Source organism: Barbus barbus (assembly GCF_936440315.1).
Source record: "Barbus barbus genome assembly, chromosome: 7".
NCBI lineage: Eukaryota > Metazoa > Chordata > Actinopteri > Cypriniformes > Cyprinidae > Barbus > Barbus barbus.
The window spans coordinates 15916028-15934120 of NC_136735.1; the positions used below are offsets into that span (position 1 = coordinate 15916028).

General features: G+C 36.9%; 1 protein-coding gene across 2 annotated transcripts in view; it reads right to left on the minus strand.

Moving 5' to 3' along the window:
- LOC306872486 (rho GTPase-activating protein 10-like) overlaps nt 1-18093 on the minus strand; it is a 54326-nt gene that overhangs the window by 10935 nt on the left and 25298 nt on the right. For both annotated transcript variants that reach the window (XM_079421059.1, XM_079421060.1), the window contains exons 12-20: nt 17669-17708; nt 17461-17529; nt 17081-17155; nt 11052-11136; nt 10178-10236; nt 8647-8752; nt 6938-7097; nt 2256-2394; nt 151-304 (exon numbers count right to left, since the gene is read on the minus strand). In XM_079421059.1, the coding sequence (XP_079277185.1) occupies nt 151-304; nt 2256-2394; nt 6938-7097; nt 8647-8752; nt 10178-10236; nt 11052-11136; nt 17081-17155; nt 17461-17529; nt 17669-17708 (887 nt within the window). The remainder of the gene's footprint in view (nt 1-150; nt 305-2255; nt 2395-6937; nt 7098-8646; nt 8753-10177; nt 10237-11051; nt 11137-17080; nt 17156-17460; nt 17530-17668; nt 17709-18093) is intronic.

Sequence of the window (18093 nt, forward strand, 5' to 3'; positions counted from 1 at the left end):
GAAATAGTTACATTACTTACTATATTTAAAATATTTAAAAAATTGTTATCTATAACCCATTGCATTTCCAAATGAACCTTCCCAACACTGTACAGCACATGAGCATGTTATGACACATGTTTTGGAGAGAGGTGAGTCTTTGCTACATACCCAGTGCTCTCTGATGTGCTAATGGTGGCGTGATGATTCTTAGATTTCTCAGGGGGCGTTCCAGAGGCGTTCGAAGACTGGGAGGAGACCGACTCATCACTGCCTACTGATGTCTCATCATTAACCAGGGCTGGACTCTCAGAGGATGGAGAGACTGTCAGAGCAAGGGAGCAAGCAGCAAGAGACAGAAAGAGTGGTTAGGAAAACAAACAATGTACAAATCACAAAAAACAACAACAACAACATAAAAATGAAAAAAAGACACAGAGAGAGTTCAGACGCATTCTTGACATCAATTCAGACTATTAATGAATATGTTACGTGAATACTCCATAGATATGAACTTGGCAAGCAGAAATGAGAAATGAGCTTGGAAAGTTTTGTGCATGTGTTCGGTTGTATGCATGTAGTCAGGTAAAACAAAACAAACAAAAAAAAAAAAACTTACAAAAAAAATGTAAGTTTCAAATTATATGGTAGTTTAATCAAAATATTTAGAAAATTATATGAACATTTTCTAAGAAATGTATTGTTATGATCCAACTAGTAAAATATATTTAAATTTACTATCCTCATATTAGTTTCATATTTTAGTGTTTTAAACAAGCTTTAAGGAAAATAAACCTTGAGCGTAAGGATTTATATTGCACCTTCTTTAAAAACAAATCTTGAGGTGATATTTTGATCCTTTTCTCATCCTTTCTCATTCTTCATGCCTTTGTAGAAATAAATTGACATGTTTTATTTCTGAAACTGACAGATCGTTATTGGTTTTAACACTCTTGTGTAGCCAACCAATGTGACTGCTGCCATTTACATTTAAAACCAAAAAAATAGCACTAAGTTTAAGAGGTCATTTAAACTGATTGTGTCCTAACAACAAAAAATACTAGCATAAAAGTCACTGTTCTATCCTATATCCTAATTTTTTACCAATAAAAATAGTATTTAGTACTTAATAAGTTTTACATATCCCACATAAAACTAAAACCTGAAAATGCTGATGGTTTTGCTTTTTCATGAATCCATTATTAATGCACAAATTTACAGTTTTCCACTGCAGTGTGTTTATGTTGGCAGTGGCCACATCCCCTTTCTATAGTAACATCCCACAGCCAAGGGATCTCTACTAAACAATAACCAGTGTTTACTATCTTGTGTGGAAAAGTGTGGTTAGTCTGACCCTGAAAACTGCAGTGTCGAAACCCAAAACTTCTTGGAAAGCTTGCGATGTGCTAATTCACTTTGTGAAAACGCCAATACTAGTTAGAGTACACTTGCACAGCTGTAGTGTAGAAGAACAAGTGAAGACATAAAAACCCCACAACTGCTTAACTGAAAAGTGAAACTGGAGATACACTCTGCTTTGTTCTGTATTAAAACAAAAAATCCACTATTCAAAACCAAAGGATAATCCTGCATTGATCCCAGTCTGAAATCATTCCTGTTGGGTGGCGTATCAAACCCAAATAGAGAATTTAACACTGCGAGACACATTTCTAAGCAGCCCAGGGCCACCAAGGCATCAGTTATCCACCTAAATATGGACTGGCAAACTACATCCTGTAGCCCAGACTGACAATGGGTAATCAGCATATCAGCAATGGGTTTCCGCAGAGCATCACATCTGATTGCACAGTGTGCAGTAGTCTTATAGTCATGAACCCTCACTGAGAGAAACGGTCAAACTCCATGTGGAAATAAACTGCATAAGCACTGGAAAACATGGATTATCCAACTGAACATTTCTATCTATGAATTGCTGCATTTCTGTAATATTAAAGAAAAAGTAATAGCTTAATAATTTAGATATTATATATTGTGTCTCCACGCTCTGCAGACTTTTCCCCAGTATTTTCTGTGATTTTGGTATGTATGTGTGGGTCTGTGTATGTGTGTATGCATGTATGTGTGGTATGTATGTGTGGGTCTGTGTATTTGGTATGTATGCGTTTGTCTGTGTGGGTCTGCTTATCTTTATTTTTTCCTATATTATGCAAATACAGGCTCTATATTATGTATTTGATAGCAAACACGTGACACCTATAATTCCTTGTGGTATTTCCCTGACCTTACAGTGCTTAAAGCGGATTAGTATCTCGTACCTGTTTGAATATCCAGCACCTGCGGGTTGTATACAGCCAGCGGGCGATTCTGCCGGCTGAGCCTCTTGGACTGTCTGGTTGGCGCAGAGAGGGGCGTAGCAGCTAAGGATGGAGAGCTGCTCGGAGCATCCCCGAATATCTAAAAGAACAAAAAGTTAGTGGGATTTGCTGGCTAGACTGCGTTGTGTGTGTAGAAATCAAAGTAAACAGTCTGTTTAGAGCCGCTGCCTGCGGAGAAATGATTATGCATGCGAGTGCGAATGTGTGGTGGTAAAAACAAATAAAGATTCAGGATTCTCTCTAGACCTGTATCTTAAAGGAACAGTCAATCCACGCTCATGTACTTCAAAACCTGTATGACCTTCTGTCTTACTTCAAACACAAAATAAGATATTTATAGTAATGTTCAAGCTGATCTTTTCTAGTGCATGCATGGTGATTATAACCGTTACGCAATACTTTTAATACTAGATTTCCAGGGAACAAATAATTAATTTCATGCTGTTCCTCACTCAGTAATAATGCACTAAACTGATTCAAAATTTTAAAATAAGATAAGATAAGATAAATAATTGCAATTTTCCAAAAAAAGAAAAAAAAGTTTTTTTTTTGTTTTTTTTTTCAGATATACAAACTTTATATACAGGTGCATCTCAATAAATTAGAATATCATGGAAAAGTTAGTTTATTTCAGTAATTCAACTCAAATTGTGAAACTCATGTATTAAATAAATTCAATGCACACAGACTGAAGTAGTTTAAGTCTTTGTTTTTTTTAATTGTGATGATTTAGGCTCACATTTAACATCTCAACAAATTAGAATACTTCATAAGACCAATAAAAAAATATTTTTAGTGAATTGTTGGCCTTCTGGGAAGTATGTTCATTTACTGTATATGTACTCAATACTTGGTAGGGGCTCCTTTTGCTTTAATTACTGCCTCAGTTTGGCGTGGCATGGAGGTGATCTGTTTGTGGCACTGCTGAGGTGGTATGGAAGCCCAGGTTGCTTTGATAGCGGCCTTCAGGTCATCTGCATTGGTGTCTCTCATCTTCCTCTTGACAATACCCCATAGATTCTCTATGGGGTTCAGGCCAGGCGAATTTTCTGGCCAGTCAAGCACACTAACACCATGGTCATTGAACCAGCTTTTGGTACCTTTGGCAGTGTGGGCAGGTGCCAAGTCCTGCTGGAAAATGAAATCAGCATCTCCATAAAGCTTGTCAGCAGAAGGAAGCATGAAGTGCTCTAAAATTTCCTGGTAGATGGCTGTGTTGACTGTAGACTTCAGAAAACACAGTGGACCAACACCAGCAGATGACATGGCAGCCCAAATCATCACTGACTGTGGAAACTTCACACTGGACTTCAAGCAACGTGGATTCTGTGCCTCTCCACTCTTCCTCCAGACTCTGAGACCTTGATTTCCAAATTAAATGCAAACTTTACTTTCATCTGAAAAGGACCACTGAGCAACAGTCCAGTTCTTTTTCTCCACAGCCCAGATAAGATGCTTCTGACGTTGTCTCTGGTTCAGAAGTGGCTTGGTAGCCCTTTTCCTGAAGACGCCTGAGCGTGGTGACTCTTGATGCACTGACTCCAGCTTCAGTCCGCTCCTTGTGAAGCTCTCATAAGGTGTTTGAATCAGCTTTGCTTGACAGTATTCTCAAGCTTGCAGTCATCCCTGTTGCTTGTGCACCTTTTCCTACCCGATTTCTTCCTTCCAGTCAACTTTGCATTTGATATTCTTTGATACAGCACTCTGTAAACAGCCAGCCCTTTCAGTAATGACCCTCTGTGACTTACCCTCTTTGTGGAGGGCGTCAATGTTCGTCTTCTGGATCATTGCCAAGTCAGCAGTCTTCTCCATTATTGTGGTTTCAAAGAACAAGAGATACCCAGAATATGTACTGTAGGGATGGTCATTAATTGAAACTCAAATGTAGATATTCTAATGTTTTGAGATACTGATTTTTGACTTTCATGAGCTGTAGCTCTAATCATCAAAATTAAAACAAAAAAAAAAAACTTTTGAAAAGTTTTACTTTACATGCAATGAATCTAAAATATATAAATTTTCACTTTTTGAAATAACTTACAAGAAAAAAAATGAACTTTTTCACGACATTCTAATTTATTGAGATGCGCCTGTATATTGGTACTCCAGCATTATTCTTGGTCACAGTGAAGTTGGTCACTTTTACCTAACAAAAAAGATACGGACACAATCAAAATTCATCATTGGAGAAGTCATTGTTAAAAGTCAATGTTTTGATGAATTTCAGCCCTCCAAAATTTTCGTGCATCACTATTCAAACGATATAATTTCAGAACACTTGAACTATAGCACACAATATATGTGTGGAATATGTGCACATTTGCACCCTTTTATTATACATTTTGCACTTTTTAAAGCTTGAAGGGTGTGATGCAACAAGAAGTCTGAGATCAGTCAATGTCAGGCCAATGTCTGTTGGCCTACTTTTTGCAGTGTTTTCTGCACAACTGGCACTAATTGGACCACAGTCAGCAGCTTTTTAGCAGATTGAGCATACTGAATCACCGATGGAGCCCGACATTGAACGAAATCATTATCATTTGCTGTTAAGAATCGCGAATCAAAAAAACGAATGAAAAAAAAAAAAAAAAAGCGTCAACAACCAGCAAACAATAAAGATGCTGCTTTTTTAACAATTTGTGTATCTGCAGTCCTAACTCTTCCAGTTTCCCTTTTTTGAATGACAAATACAGACTACTGCCACCTGCTAGTATGGGGAGTTATTTCCTCTCATGCAAGCTCAGAGCATATGCTGGTTGGCTGTTGGCTGTATTCTCTGTGGTGTGTTCAAGCACAACTTTTTTGGCCTAGGCATTGCAAGGCATTAACAGACGGCTTTCAGTGTTGCTAGTTTTTTTATGTCAGTTTGGTGTCAGGGCCTTAATAACCCCTGATCCCCATTTACTTACACTGTATGAAAGAGAGCAATGTAAAAGTTCTTCAAAACTTCTCCTTTAGTGTTCCATGAAAAAAGAAGGGTAAAACATTTTTGAAAATGAGTGAAAACTAATACAATCTACATATTCTGGATGTATTATCCCTAAATAAGAGGGGTCTGCAAATTCATTAGTTTCACCCAGTTCATTGAGAGACACTCAAACTGATGTGCATCTGAACGAGTGGCAGCTATTCAGTGACAACACAGGAAACATGTTTTCATAATAGCTTCGGCTTCATTATAGTCACAGTGTTTGTATATAACCCCCGGACGGCCGGTGTGAGTGACGGAGGTTAACAGAAGTGTGGAAGTCTCGACAGGGATGAACAAAGGAATGAGAGAGCTGGTAGAAGGGATAGAAATCTGATACTGCTGTGAAATTCCGCAGACGACAGCAAAGCCTGCTCGCTCTTTTTCCATCTTAGTCTTTGCCCATTCCTCTCTCTCACTCTCTCAGACTTTCTCCATTCAGCCCTGCCTCTCTCTTGTTACCCTCTCACCCCTCTCTCTTTGCCCTCGGTCTGCACCCCCCCTCCCTCGTTTCTTCTTTGTCTCGCAACTTTTCTAACTTCTCTCCCTCTCTTTCTCTATCTCTCTCTACAGATGGACCTGAATGCAAAACACTGTCTGTTGAGTGCATCTGGGGGTATCAGCAGTCTGGAGAGGAGCTAATCAGTCTGCTGCTCTGCAGAGTCATTCCTTCTCCTGAATGTCAACGCTTCGCTCACTTATTTCAACTTACATCAAAACAACATCAAGGTCATACGCAATATCATTTTGTCTAGGAATGCTGTATATTAAACAATCTGCTTGTCTACGTAATTTTGGATGCTGCTTCAGAAGTGCTTTCCATCTGCAAAATATATTGAGAAATATTTGCATAATTACATATACCAAGTACACTGTAGTGAGCACTTATGCTGTAATGTGTAATAAATCTTATACCTTGTAATATTGCGTATGATAAATACTGTATCAAACTGCACAGTTGTTCTGTTGTTCAAATGATATCTCAGTTTTTAGCTTATTTTAATTATTATTATTTTATAAAAGTTTCTATTTCGTAGACACCTTTCCTATAGCCCAAGGTCATTTTGCAAAAGAGAATATCAAATAGTAAAACTCAAATCAGCCAAAGTGATTAATGGATCCCAGTGTTTATTTTTAATTAATGAACTGAAATATGATCATCGGGCACAACACTGCGCATAGTATGAAAGCAATTCATCAGCCTGTTTCAAATGTAGGCTAAATAATTTAGAGATTATGAAATAATCTCACTCTTTCTCCCTTTATCCCTCAGAATGAACCCCATTTAAGGATGAACCAGATTATTGTCATCTAAAGCTGATTAAATCAGCATTTTGACCTGTATTTTAGCCAAATGAGTATGCGTATTTGAGCCAACAGAAAGAACAGCTAACTGAGTAGTGGCCAGTCAAAAGACACGTGGCTCCCCCTCCTGGCTGTAGAGAGAAGTACACCAACCTCAGCATGGCAAGACCTTGTAGAAAAGTTCAAAATTAAATAAACAGATTTCACTCACTATCTGTTTTCTATAATATGATACTCTCTGAGGTGCTAGTGGGGTCTTTAAACCTTGTGAGCTGCCAACCTAGACAGCATTTTTGGCAGCTCACTAGATTTTGCGATGTGGCCGCTCATCTCCAGTGAGAAGTCTCACCTTTTCATGCTGTTCTATGAGAATCTCCACCACAATGTTCTGGAATTTAAGGTCCATAATGGCTGCCACCGTTTCTTCCTGTGGCCTCATGAGCGTGGGGCCAAACACTACACCGAGGTTCGCCACTGTCATCAGGTTCTGTTTGCTGTTGGCAGCAACACTACACACAGAAAAAAGAAGTTATGATTAAATTACTTGAAAGATTGAAAAAAAGATTGACATTACTCCACATTATGTACATTATTTTGATGAAAAGACAGCAAGAACATTTTATTGTATTGTATTTGCATTTGATTGCGAAACTAGATGAAGTTAACCTCCCACTACAAAGAGATAAAATCATCAGTCTTACTGCAATATATCTCTGCTGACTTATCATACTGTCCATGCACGTCAATTCGTAAAATATCTAAAATAGTAACTTTACCGTCCACTGGAAAAAAAAAAAAAAAGTAATTCATTCCTAGGTCATGATGAAATCAGTCTAATGTTTTTACGCTTTACTCATTTGGATAATTTGACATGGAACCTGCTGCACTTTTCTTTTGGTCAAACAAATGCAGCTTTGGTGAATGCAAAAGACTTCTTTCAAAAACATTACAAAATCTTTCCAACCTCAAACTTTTCAACTGTACTATAAACCTTACAGAGCTTTGGTGTTACTATAATTCATAATCAAAATGCAATTCTTCCTCTGCAAATATCTATTAATGCCTATTTTGAGAAACAGGTGTTACTCGTTTGAAAACTCAGAAATAGGGGAAATAAAGGCAGCATATTAACATTTTAGAGAGCTTGCTATTATGTAACTTTAATTACAAATTTCGGTCCGAACACTTTTGTCCCTCTTTCAGAACAACGCAAACAAACTACAGATCTTAAAAAGTCAGATTACCACTTTTAAAGGGTGCACTTTGAAATAAATACACCACACACAGATAACAATTAATCACCTCTAATAATTCCAATTCAGAAAACATGGCAACATTAGGCTTTTTACTCTCTGCAACTGCGTCAACTCCTAAAGCATTTTGCGAGGGCTGGAGTGGATGGAAGAGGAATTTAGTGGTGGATAACCTGAATTTAATTTCCAATTGCACATCCTTGTCTGCCAGCAAATCCCACTCTATATTTTGAGGAGACACGTCTCCCCAGTCACTGCTTGCCGGAGGTTAGGGAGATTACGCGCTTATCTTCAATTTGCTTACATTCATATTATATAAAAAAGTGAGGCCTGAGGTAAAGCCTTGTAATGATAGCTAACATTATTTAGAAATCTCTAACCCGATCTAATCTCTTAAAGAAAGTTGTTGCATAACTCTCTTCTCTAAGTGGGCAGTTGCTGGATGGAGAGGAGAGGGGCAGGGCTTGTTTTGTCTAGAAAAAAAAGTTTTGATCTAGATAACAGCATGGAGGGTATGAAAGTCCATGTGGAGTTTTCCCTCTTCTCTCCAGAGTGCTGTCTGTCTGTTTGCTCTGCTGCTCAGCAAATGAGGTAGCCTACAGACGTTTCTAAGGGTGCTGCCTGTAGGAAGGTTTGTGTTTGTGTACTGACAGTAAGAATGGAATGAGGGAGAAAGTTGGAAATAATGATAGAAAATAGTGGCTGATGGCCGAGAGAAGTAAAAAAGTTGGAGAAAGAAAACAGAATGTGCACACAAAAAATGATGTATACAGATAGAAAGAGAGCAAAAACAGTTTCCACTCACTTGGCAAGATGCTTGGTAACCAGACTGAGCACTACTCTGTTCCTCTCTGGCAGTTTATGAACCAGGCGGTGAATGGCCTGAACTCTAGATTCTGGAGTAGCGCTCTCTGTGTAGACAAAAAAAAACAACAAAAAAAAAAGCCATGAAATGTGCAATGTCATGAGACGGCATTAAATATGCAATATTATTACCTATCAAACCTTCATGTAGATGTTTATGCTTAAATATTTACAATTAGATTTATAGACAAATTTAAATTGCAAGATTGTAAATTTATTAAAAGACATTTATATAATGAAGTACAAGTATAAATAATATTTTTATTTAATACTTCATATTAAACTTAGTTGCCAAGGTAACATTTTTAATTTTCATTTTTTTAAATTTTGATCTCATATTTAATTTCAGCTTTATTTCAGTTAAGACAATGTTTAATAGATTTAGTTGACAATAACACAGGGTGTAATAGTATAGGCCGGTGAGGTGTAGTGGTTAAAGTCCAGGGCCGGTCAACCCCAGGCTGCTCCAGGAGAACTTAAAGTCCGTGTAAAGAGAATTCTGAGAATTGTGTCTAAACACACTACAAATGTTAGAAATGTATTGCTGAAACACATTACAAAGACTCTGAACTATGTAGTACTGAATTGTGGAGTTAAACCGTTAAACAGTTTCTCACCAATTCTGTGTTCAGGATTTTTTGGGAGGGGTTAAAACGGTGGCTCGATGACGCAATGGAGCCACCGAGCGTGGCCCCGCCCCCAACACTATAATAACTGTTGAGAGGTCAAGTTCTTTTTGAATAATCTATATAGATTATGGGCAGGGACGGTTCTAGGGTGAATGGATACCCAGGTCTTAGTCCAGAGACATCAATATGTGGCAGAATACATACAATTTAAAAACATGGAGCGTTCACAATTCACATCTAGAAACGCGAGCTTTACCGCTTTCTCTTCTTTCAAAGCGCACCGGAGCAGCGGTCACGCCCCCAGCGTTTGAGAGCAGAGTCCTGCTTAATTTTCAAAGATTTTGATAACTTATTTTAGTTACTTGGCGGGTTTTTTATCATTCAAATTTGGCTGGGTGGTTAATAACACATTTTTCTGTTGTGTGACAAACTCAGAACACATTTTAAAATCACTTTACACGGACTTTAATATAATATATATATTGTATTCAGAATATAATACATTTCTGTGCACGTGGCCCTTAGAAAAGCCAAAGAACCAATTAGTAAATTTTCTGCCTTTGTATATGTAGCATTAATAGGCTTGCCACTATTGACTTATAGCACCTCCCAGACCTATGACAACCTCCTCGAACACATCTCTGCTCATGTCATTTTTATAATTTGAAAGTGTTTTACTGAAATTTAATTCAGTGATACTTTCAGCAAGCATTAAACCCCACCTTAGAGTTTCACAAATCATAAGCAGTTCTCTCACCGACATGCATATATTTAAAGTTTATGGCATTTGTCAGTTGACTGGGTATTGCTTGATTATCGTCTAAGCAAGGACAAAGACCTTACTTGCAGGAACGATGAACTCCTTATACAGCTCGTATGTCATTAGCGGCTCTGGAAGGCTCCTTGAGAGAGAGAGAGATTTATTGGCTTTATTGGGCATTATTATATACACAACAGTATGATTAATGTGGCTAATCACTGCAAGAAATTAGATGAGCACACAAACACACACATACACTGTGATAACCAAGTTCATCTGAAGGTACTTTAGCTCAGTTTTGGCACATGTCCCAGCACTGTTAGCCCAAAATGAGCCCAGCACACCAATATCATTCATACTAGCAGAGGAGTACAAGATCAAAGCACACATACACTCTGCTGCTGCTGCGTTACAAAAGCTGCCTTGTGCTGTTCTATTGTGACATATCAATTACAGAAATTAATTAAAAGCAATATTAATTAAATGTTGAATAAAACGGCATCCAATTATATTTTGTCACTGAAAGGAATGTCCCACTGTGAATCTGACAAATCATTAAAAAACTCTGACATATTTCACATGAACTCCTTTATTCTTGATACTTTTATTTGAGATTCAATTCAATTCAGAAATGAAGAGGCCCATGCGTTTCTTTCTAAGGGTTCAAACATGAATTTAGCTTTACACTGAAGTCTCCTTTGAAACAAACAAATTGGTTAAGGATGAATGGGCATGATGGAATTCTGTCAAATTACAATTAGTGCAAGGAACATTTACACAAACACTCACACACTCGTTCGCACACACACACACACACACGCACACACACACACACTTGCTCGCTCACACACACGCACACTCGCGCACACACACACACACACACACACACACACACACACACGCACACAGCTGTTTATTAAAAAAGAAAGAAACAGAATGCAGAAAGTTTAAACTCACCTCAGGTAAAGTTTTAAAGCACTGGTGATGGTTTTGACATCCCAGTCCTCACTGGCTGCTAAATCTATTTCACTGCTCTTCTCATCTACCGATCACAAAACAATAAAGAATTCAAGTTCAAATGATCTTTAAAAACTATAGCAAAAAATATAATGGTGGTATAAATAATGCCACAGTTGTATGTCGTTCACAATTTTTTTTTGCAATAATATTATAAATGATTTAAGTCTTAGACTGGGGTTTTTACCCCAGTCTGCAAAGTTGTATGGGGTGGTTTTTTTTTTTATGTTAATAGTTTTTAAAGGCAGACTTGAGATAATTAATTTGCAGTGGTATAACTTTCTCTCATTTGTTCAGTTCACTTATTTGTTTGATATTAATGACTGAAATTAATATAAGTTGTAATGTCAATGGTTTAAATGGCTCCCATAAACGTACAAGTTTTTTTTACAACTACTGCGACGAAAAAAGGTTGACATTGCTTTGATCCAGGAAGCTCGTTTTGTGGAAGGATGATGTTCATAGATGGAATAACAAATATTACGAGGTGGTCTCTTTCGCTGCCACTGACAATAAAACTAAAGGTGTTTTGATAACTGTTTGAAGAAATTTAAATATTTTCATTTTAGACAGAAATGGTGATAATGCTGACAGAATTACCTGTACATCTCTTGTGAAAAGTAATTCTCCCTGATCCTAACTGATAATTCTGTTGTTTCTGCTTCAGTTGTTTGCTCTTTTCTCCTTGTACAATCATGCAGACCATTGTCCATAACAACTATCTGGTCTAAGGATATCAGTGGTTTTCTGATCAGATTTGGGAGACAACCACATCATCCTCGAAGAGCCCAGATCATCGGATGATCCATTTGAAATTGCTGCATTGACTTTGTCTGTCCTCTTTGGCACACTTCTGTCTGCATGTATCGGCTTCCCCAAACTGCAGTTTTTGTATGTTCATGTATGTTATTTATTTATTATATTTAAGGTTTGCCTTTAAATAAAATAAAAAATTGTTCACAAAAAATAAATGATTTAAGTCTTAAATTGTAATAATAAACACTGCTGTTCAAATGTTTTGAGACAGTATTTTTTATTTTTTTGCAAAGACGTCTCTTATGCTCAATAAGGCTGCATTTAATCAAAATACAGTAAAAACAGTAATATTGTGAAATATTGTTAAAATTGAAATGAACCGATTTCTATTTGAATATATATTTACATGTAATCTTACTGATCCCAAACTTTTAAATGGTAGTGTATTTTGAAATGGCTGGGACAACAGAAAAATGGTATAATAAAAAAAAAAAAAAAAAAAAGTTTTACCTTGAGTTTATCATTTATTTCTAAGATGGTTATAATGTTGCCTTATAAGGGACCTGATTAGGACAGTATAGATCCAAGACCAATGAGGAAGACATAAAAGAAAGTAAGATAGATAAAAATGTTTGAGGTCAGGGAGTGGACGATATGAAGGGCAGACATCATTTAGTTTGATCACTGCTCACATAAATCTGGATCTGTAAATACTTCCCCGATGGACAAAGAGTATGCAAATATATAATACGTAAAACAATTGCTTTGAGTTTGTAACTCCGGGCTTTGACACTTTTGAAGAATTCAACTGAAGCACTGACAATCGTCTCTCTGTCAGGCTAGCTGTTACCATGGTAATGTCTGAGTGAGTTTTTATAGAACACAGTAGACAATCAGAAATGTCTAAGGTCACATACAGTCATGGCCAAAAATGTAGGCACCCTTGGTAAATATGATCAAAGAAGGCTGTGAAAATTAATCTGCATTGTTAATCCTTTTGATCTTTTATTTAAAAAAATTCACAAAAATCTAACCTTTCATTGGATAATAAGAATTTAAAATGGAGGGAAATATCATTATGAAATAAATGTTTTTCTCTAATACACATTGGCCACAATTAACGGCACCCTTTTATTCAATACTTTTTGAAACCTCCATTTGCCAGTTTAACAGCTCTAAATTTTCTCCTATAATGCCTGATGAGGTTAGAGAACACCTGACAAAAGATCAGTGACCATTCCTTCATCCAGAATCACTCCAGACCCTTTAAATTCCCAGCTCTATGTTGGTGCTGCTTCTCTTCAGTTCACCTCACTCATTTTCTACAGGGTTCAGGTCAGAGGACTGGAATGGTCATAGCAGAAGCTTGGTTTTGTGCTCAGTGACCCATTTTTGTGTTGTTTATGAGGTTTGTGTTTGGATTATTGTATGGTTGGAAGATCCAAACATTTTCCATTATAAGATTTATAACAGAGTCTGTCACTTATTGATTTTTTATCTGTTGGTATTTGACAGAATCCATGATGCCATTTATCTAAACAAGATGTCCAGGACCTCCAGCAGAAATATAGGCCCACAACATCAAAAATACAGCAGTATATTTCATTGTACACATGGGGTACTTTTTATCCCTGTGTTCACCAAACCCATCTTGAGTGTTTGCTGCTAAAAGGCTCATTGTTTTGTTTCATCCGGCCATAGAAGCCAGTCCCATTTGAAGTTCCAGTCGTGTCTGATAACTGAATATGCTGGAGTTTGTTTTTGGATGAGCTAGGATAATTTTTCTTGAAACCCTCCCAAACAACATGTGGTGATGTAGGCGCTGTTTGACAATTTTATTTTTTAAGGTTTTCTGACCCCGTGACTCAACTATTTTCTGCAATTCTCCAGTTGTGGTCCTTGTCTTTAGCCACTCAAACTCTCCTTCTCACCGTGCATTAGGACGATATAGACACATGTCCTCTTCCAGGCAGTTTCATAACATTTTATGTTGATTGGAAATTCTTAATTATTGCCCTGATGGTGGAAATGGGAATTTTCACTACTCTAGCTTTTTTCTTAAAGCCATTTCATTAATTTGTGAAGCCAAATGATCTTTTGCTGCACATCAGAAATACATTATTTGTTTTTTCTCATTGTAATGGATGATTAAGGGAATTTGGGCTTTGTTTTCCCTCCTATTTATATTTCTGTGAAACAGGAAGCCATGGCTGGATAATTTCATGTTCATAATCACCCTGAAGTGCTCAAAATTGTGAATATGAATGGGAATATACTTCAGAGATATTTTACTCATAAGAATTTCTAGGGGTGCCAATAATTGTGTCCAACGTGTATTTGAGAAAAACATTTCAATGATATTTTGATGACTGCTATATGTCTCAAAAAAGTTGGCACGGGGGCAACAAAGGGATGAAAAAGCAAGAAATTTTGAAAAGATTCAACTGGGAGAACATCTAGCAACTAATAAAGTTAACTGACATCAGGTCTGTAACATGATTTGCTATAAAAGGGATGTCTTAGAGAGGCAAAGTCTCTCAGAAGTAAAGATGGGCAGAGGCTCTCCAATCTGTGAAAGAGTACGTAAAAAGATTGTGGAATACTTTAAAAACAACATTCCTCAACATCAAATTGCAAAGGCTTTGCAAATCTCATTATCTACAGTGCATAACGTCATCAAAAGATTCAGAGAAACTAGAGAAATCTCTGTGCGTAAGGGACAAGGCCAAAGACCTTAGTTGGATGCCTGTGGTCTTCAGGCCCTCAGACGACACTGCATCAGTCATCGGCATGATTCTGTCATTGACATTACTATATGGGCCCAGGAATACTTCCAGAAACCACTGTCGGTAAACACAATCCGCCGTGCCATCTGCAGATGCCAAATAAAGTTTTATCATGTAAAAAGGAAGCCATATGTGAACATGGTCCAGAAGTTCAATTGTGTCCTGTGGGACAAGGCTCATTTAAAATGGACTGTTTCAAAGTGGAAAAGTGTTCTATGGTTTTAGCCATTTAAGTCAATTCAAAGTCAAAATGAAAAACAAAGGCAGTTTGAACCATTTTGAGCTATTTTCTTGCAAAGGCATGAAATTATTCCCCGTCTTAAACCTGAAATCCAATGGTATTCAGCCATGTTGCTGAATTCAGGCTGCTCTGACCCGTTTCAAACTGACAAAAATGCCTATAATGACGATGGGACTCCATTATTTAATACTCCACTGAGAAACTGAAGTGTGTTTACATATTATAATAGTGTCCATTGTTGATGGCATAAACAGCAGAGAGGAAACTGCCAAATAAACTAACATTTCATCTTTCACTGTTCTGCTTTCTTTTAAAGAACTGATGTTCATTACCCTCACTTCAACCCTCAGACAGCTGGGAATACACATGTACACACACACTACTGTTAAAAAGGTTGGAGTCTGTACTTTTTTTATGTTTTTATGTTAAGAAATCTTTCAGAAGTCTGCCTTTATTTGATCAAAAATACAGTAAAAACAGCAACACAGTGAAATACTACAATTTAAAATAACTGTTACCTATCTGAATATATTTTAAATGCAATTTATCTGAATTTATTCTGAAATTTAAGATGAATTTTCATCAGCCCTTACACCAGTCTTCAGTGTTACAGGATCCTTCAGAAATTATTCTAATATGCCGATTTGATGCACAAGAAACATTTCCTCTTATTAATTAAATTAATATTTTTTGGAAACTTTCTTTTATGAATTGGGGGTTAAAAAAAAAAACGTATTTTATTAAAAACTTAAATTATTTTTCTATAATGTCCATCATAAATATGGGCTGTTAAACGTGTTAAAAATGAAAACAAATACAGCAGAATTTTTTTCCCTCCTCAAGTTCCTGAGGCTAAGCAAATATTTTTTACTTCACTTCCCCTCTCTGAAGTTACATTCTATATCCATGCTACTGACAAGAAATAGAGTGGTTAGACCACTCTAAATAAAGGCAAAATAAAATGTGACACTTATTATATAATGGCTATGTTTGATTATTCTTATTTGATTGTGATTATTTTGTTTAAATTAGAAATTATTATAAGCCTGATCATGTTCTGCAAATGTTGTTAATAAATGATAAATGTCAACAATTGCATGGCCTCTCATGACTTTTTGCTTAATTAAAATGACATGCTAACTACCCGAGTCCTCAACCTGTGTCTCGGTGAGTACAATAGGTCCTCAAGAGTTGTGAGCACATCACAGCTCCAATACAGACATCTTATTAGCACTCTGTGGTTGCATCTTAACACTCAATTTGCCTTCTACTGACATCTCAATACAACATAATGCATGCTCACCAAAGCGTCACTTTTGTGAGAAAAAGTCTGTCAAGAAAACAAACACAGCTTTTAATTTAGTACTATAATTATATCACTGTGGCACTGACTTATCTGGAAATGAACATATGGAATTTTGTTTGGTCATTGCACTATGATCGGATCTGTTCTTACAATTCTTTACGTAATAACTGTATAGACTTTAAATAAAGAGAATGCCTGGATATAATCCAACAACTGCAGAGCCTGTGAATGAGTGCTCTGAATTTGAAAATGAGATTGATAGTTGGTTGTGCTCTGGATATTTGGCAGGTTTTAAGTTCATGAGTCAACTACAAGGGCTCAGGCTGTTCTCAGATAAGGACAGTGGATCCGTATAGTGTTAATGGCTATTAGACTCTAGAGTGGCTGAGTTCATGTAGCAGCAGGGGCTCAGGCAGCCTGCCGACTCGACACAGCATTTAGCATTCAGAGTAGAGTGATACCAGCTCATGCTATGACTGCAGGAGAGCAAGCGAAATAGAGAGAGAAAGAAAGAAAACTGAGTATGGGACAGGATAACAACAGAGCATGAGATGGTGATCAGTGTGTGTTGGGTTTTTGGGAGAGGCGAAATAAGATAAAGGAAAAGTGAGAGAGTGAGAGAGAGAGAGAGAGAGAGAGAGAGAGAGAGAGAGAGAGAGAGAAAAAAGTGTCCGGAAATCTGATTGCCTGCCTGCAGTAATGGAGTCAGGTGTCACCTAAAGGACAGGACAAAGGGACGTACAGACACCAGACAAAATGAATGTCTGAATGCCAATGAGACTCAACAGGACACCGGCTCTAGATACAATTATAGGGCTTAAGAGTAAATCACCTAAAACTGAGGAACATTTACAGAGCAATCAAATAAGGCTGAACTTACCAATCATTAAACTGAGAAGCTTCTGTACTTTTGAACTGACCCCGACAACTCTGTATAGACCTTGATCATTAATACCTGTGAAAATAAAAACATGTTTTGTAATAGCAGTTAGGCACTCTATTCACATCCCAGCTTATCTGGGAAACTAAACACGAGCACACTAAGCTTCTCCTGTATTATCCTGAACAAAGCACAACAGGTTGTTGGTGTGGGCTGAGAAAAACTGCTAGATCATTCTGCCCTCTAGTGTTCAGAAGGTGTTACTTCACTGTATTGAAGGTTAAGCAGATGGTTGACTTTTTTTTTTTTATCCTGCCTGAAACATTTTGCACTCTTTTATTTTGTATATGACTTTTTTGTATATTAAAACGTAGAGGTACCTCTGGTTTCAATGGCATTTACTGAATTTTTCACAAAGCTTATTCCCATGTCATCCAACTGGGCATCAACTATGGAAATACACAAATATCATCACAATTTATGTACCAGCAATAAATACAAACATACAAGTAAAAACATTTTTTTAATGAATAGGCACTACAAATGAAGGTACACTTGAAGCTCTGATATTAATTTGAGTTTACTCACTTCCTCTTTCTCGTGAATGTGTCCGGTTGAGATACTGCATCTGTGTGTGAGAGATAAACATCAGAAAACACAAACCAGACCAGCATAAGACACACTACACCAAACCGAGCAGAATTTATATACCAAATAAGACACCATAAATGATCATTAAAACACTTTGAAGTATACACCACTGTTCAAAAGTTTGAAGTTGGTAAGGTTTTTGCTCATCAAAAAGATATAGTGAAATATTATTACAATTTTAAAGTAAATGTTTTCTATTTGAATATATTTTAAAATGTAATTTATTCCTGTCAAGGCAAAGCTGAATTTAGCAGCATTACTCCAGTATTCATTGTCACATGATCCTTCGGAAATCATTCTAATTAACTGCTTTGGTGCTCAGTAATAGTAATAATTACAATAATAATAATAGTTTAAATGTT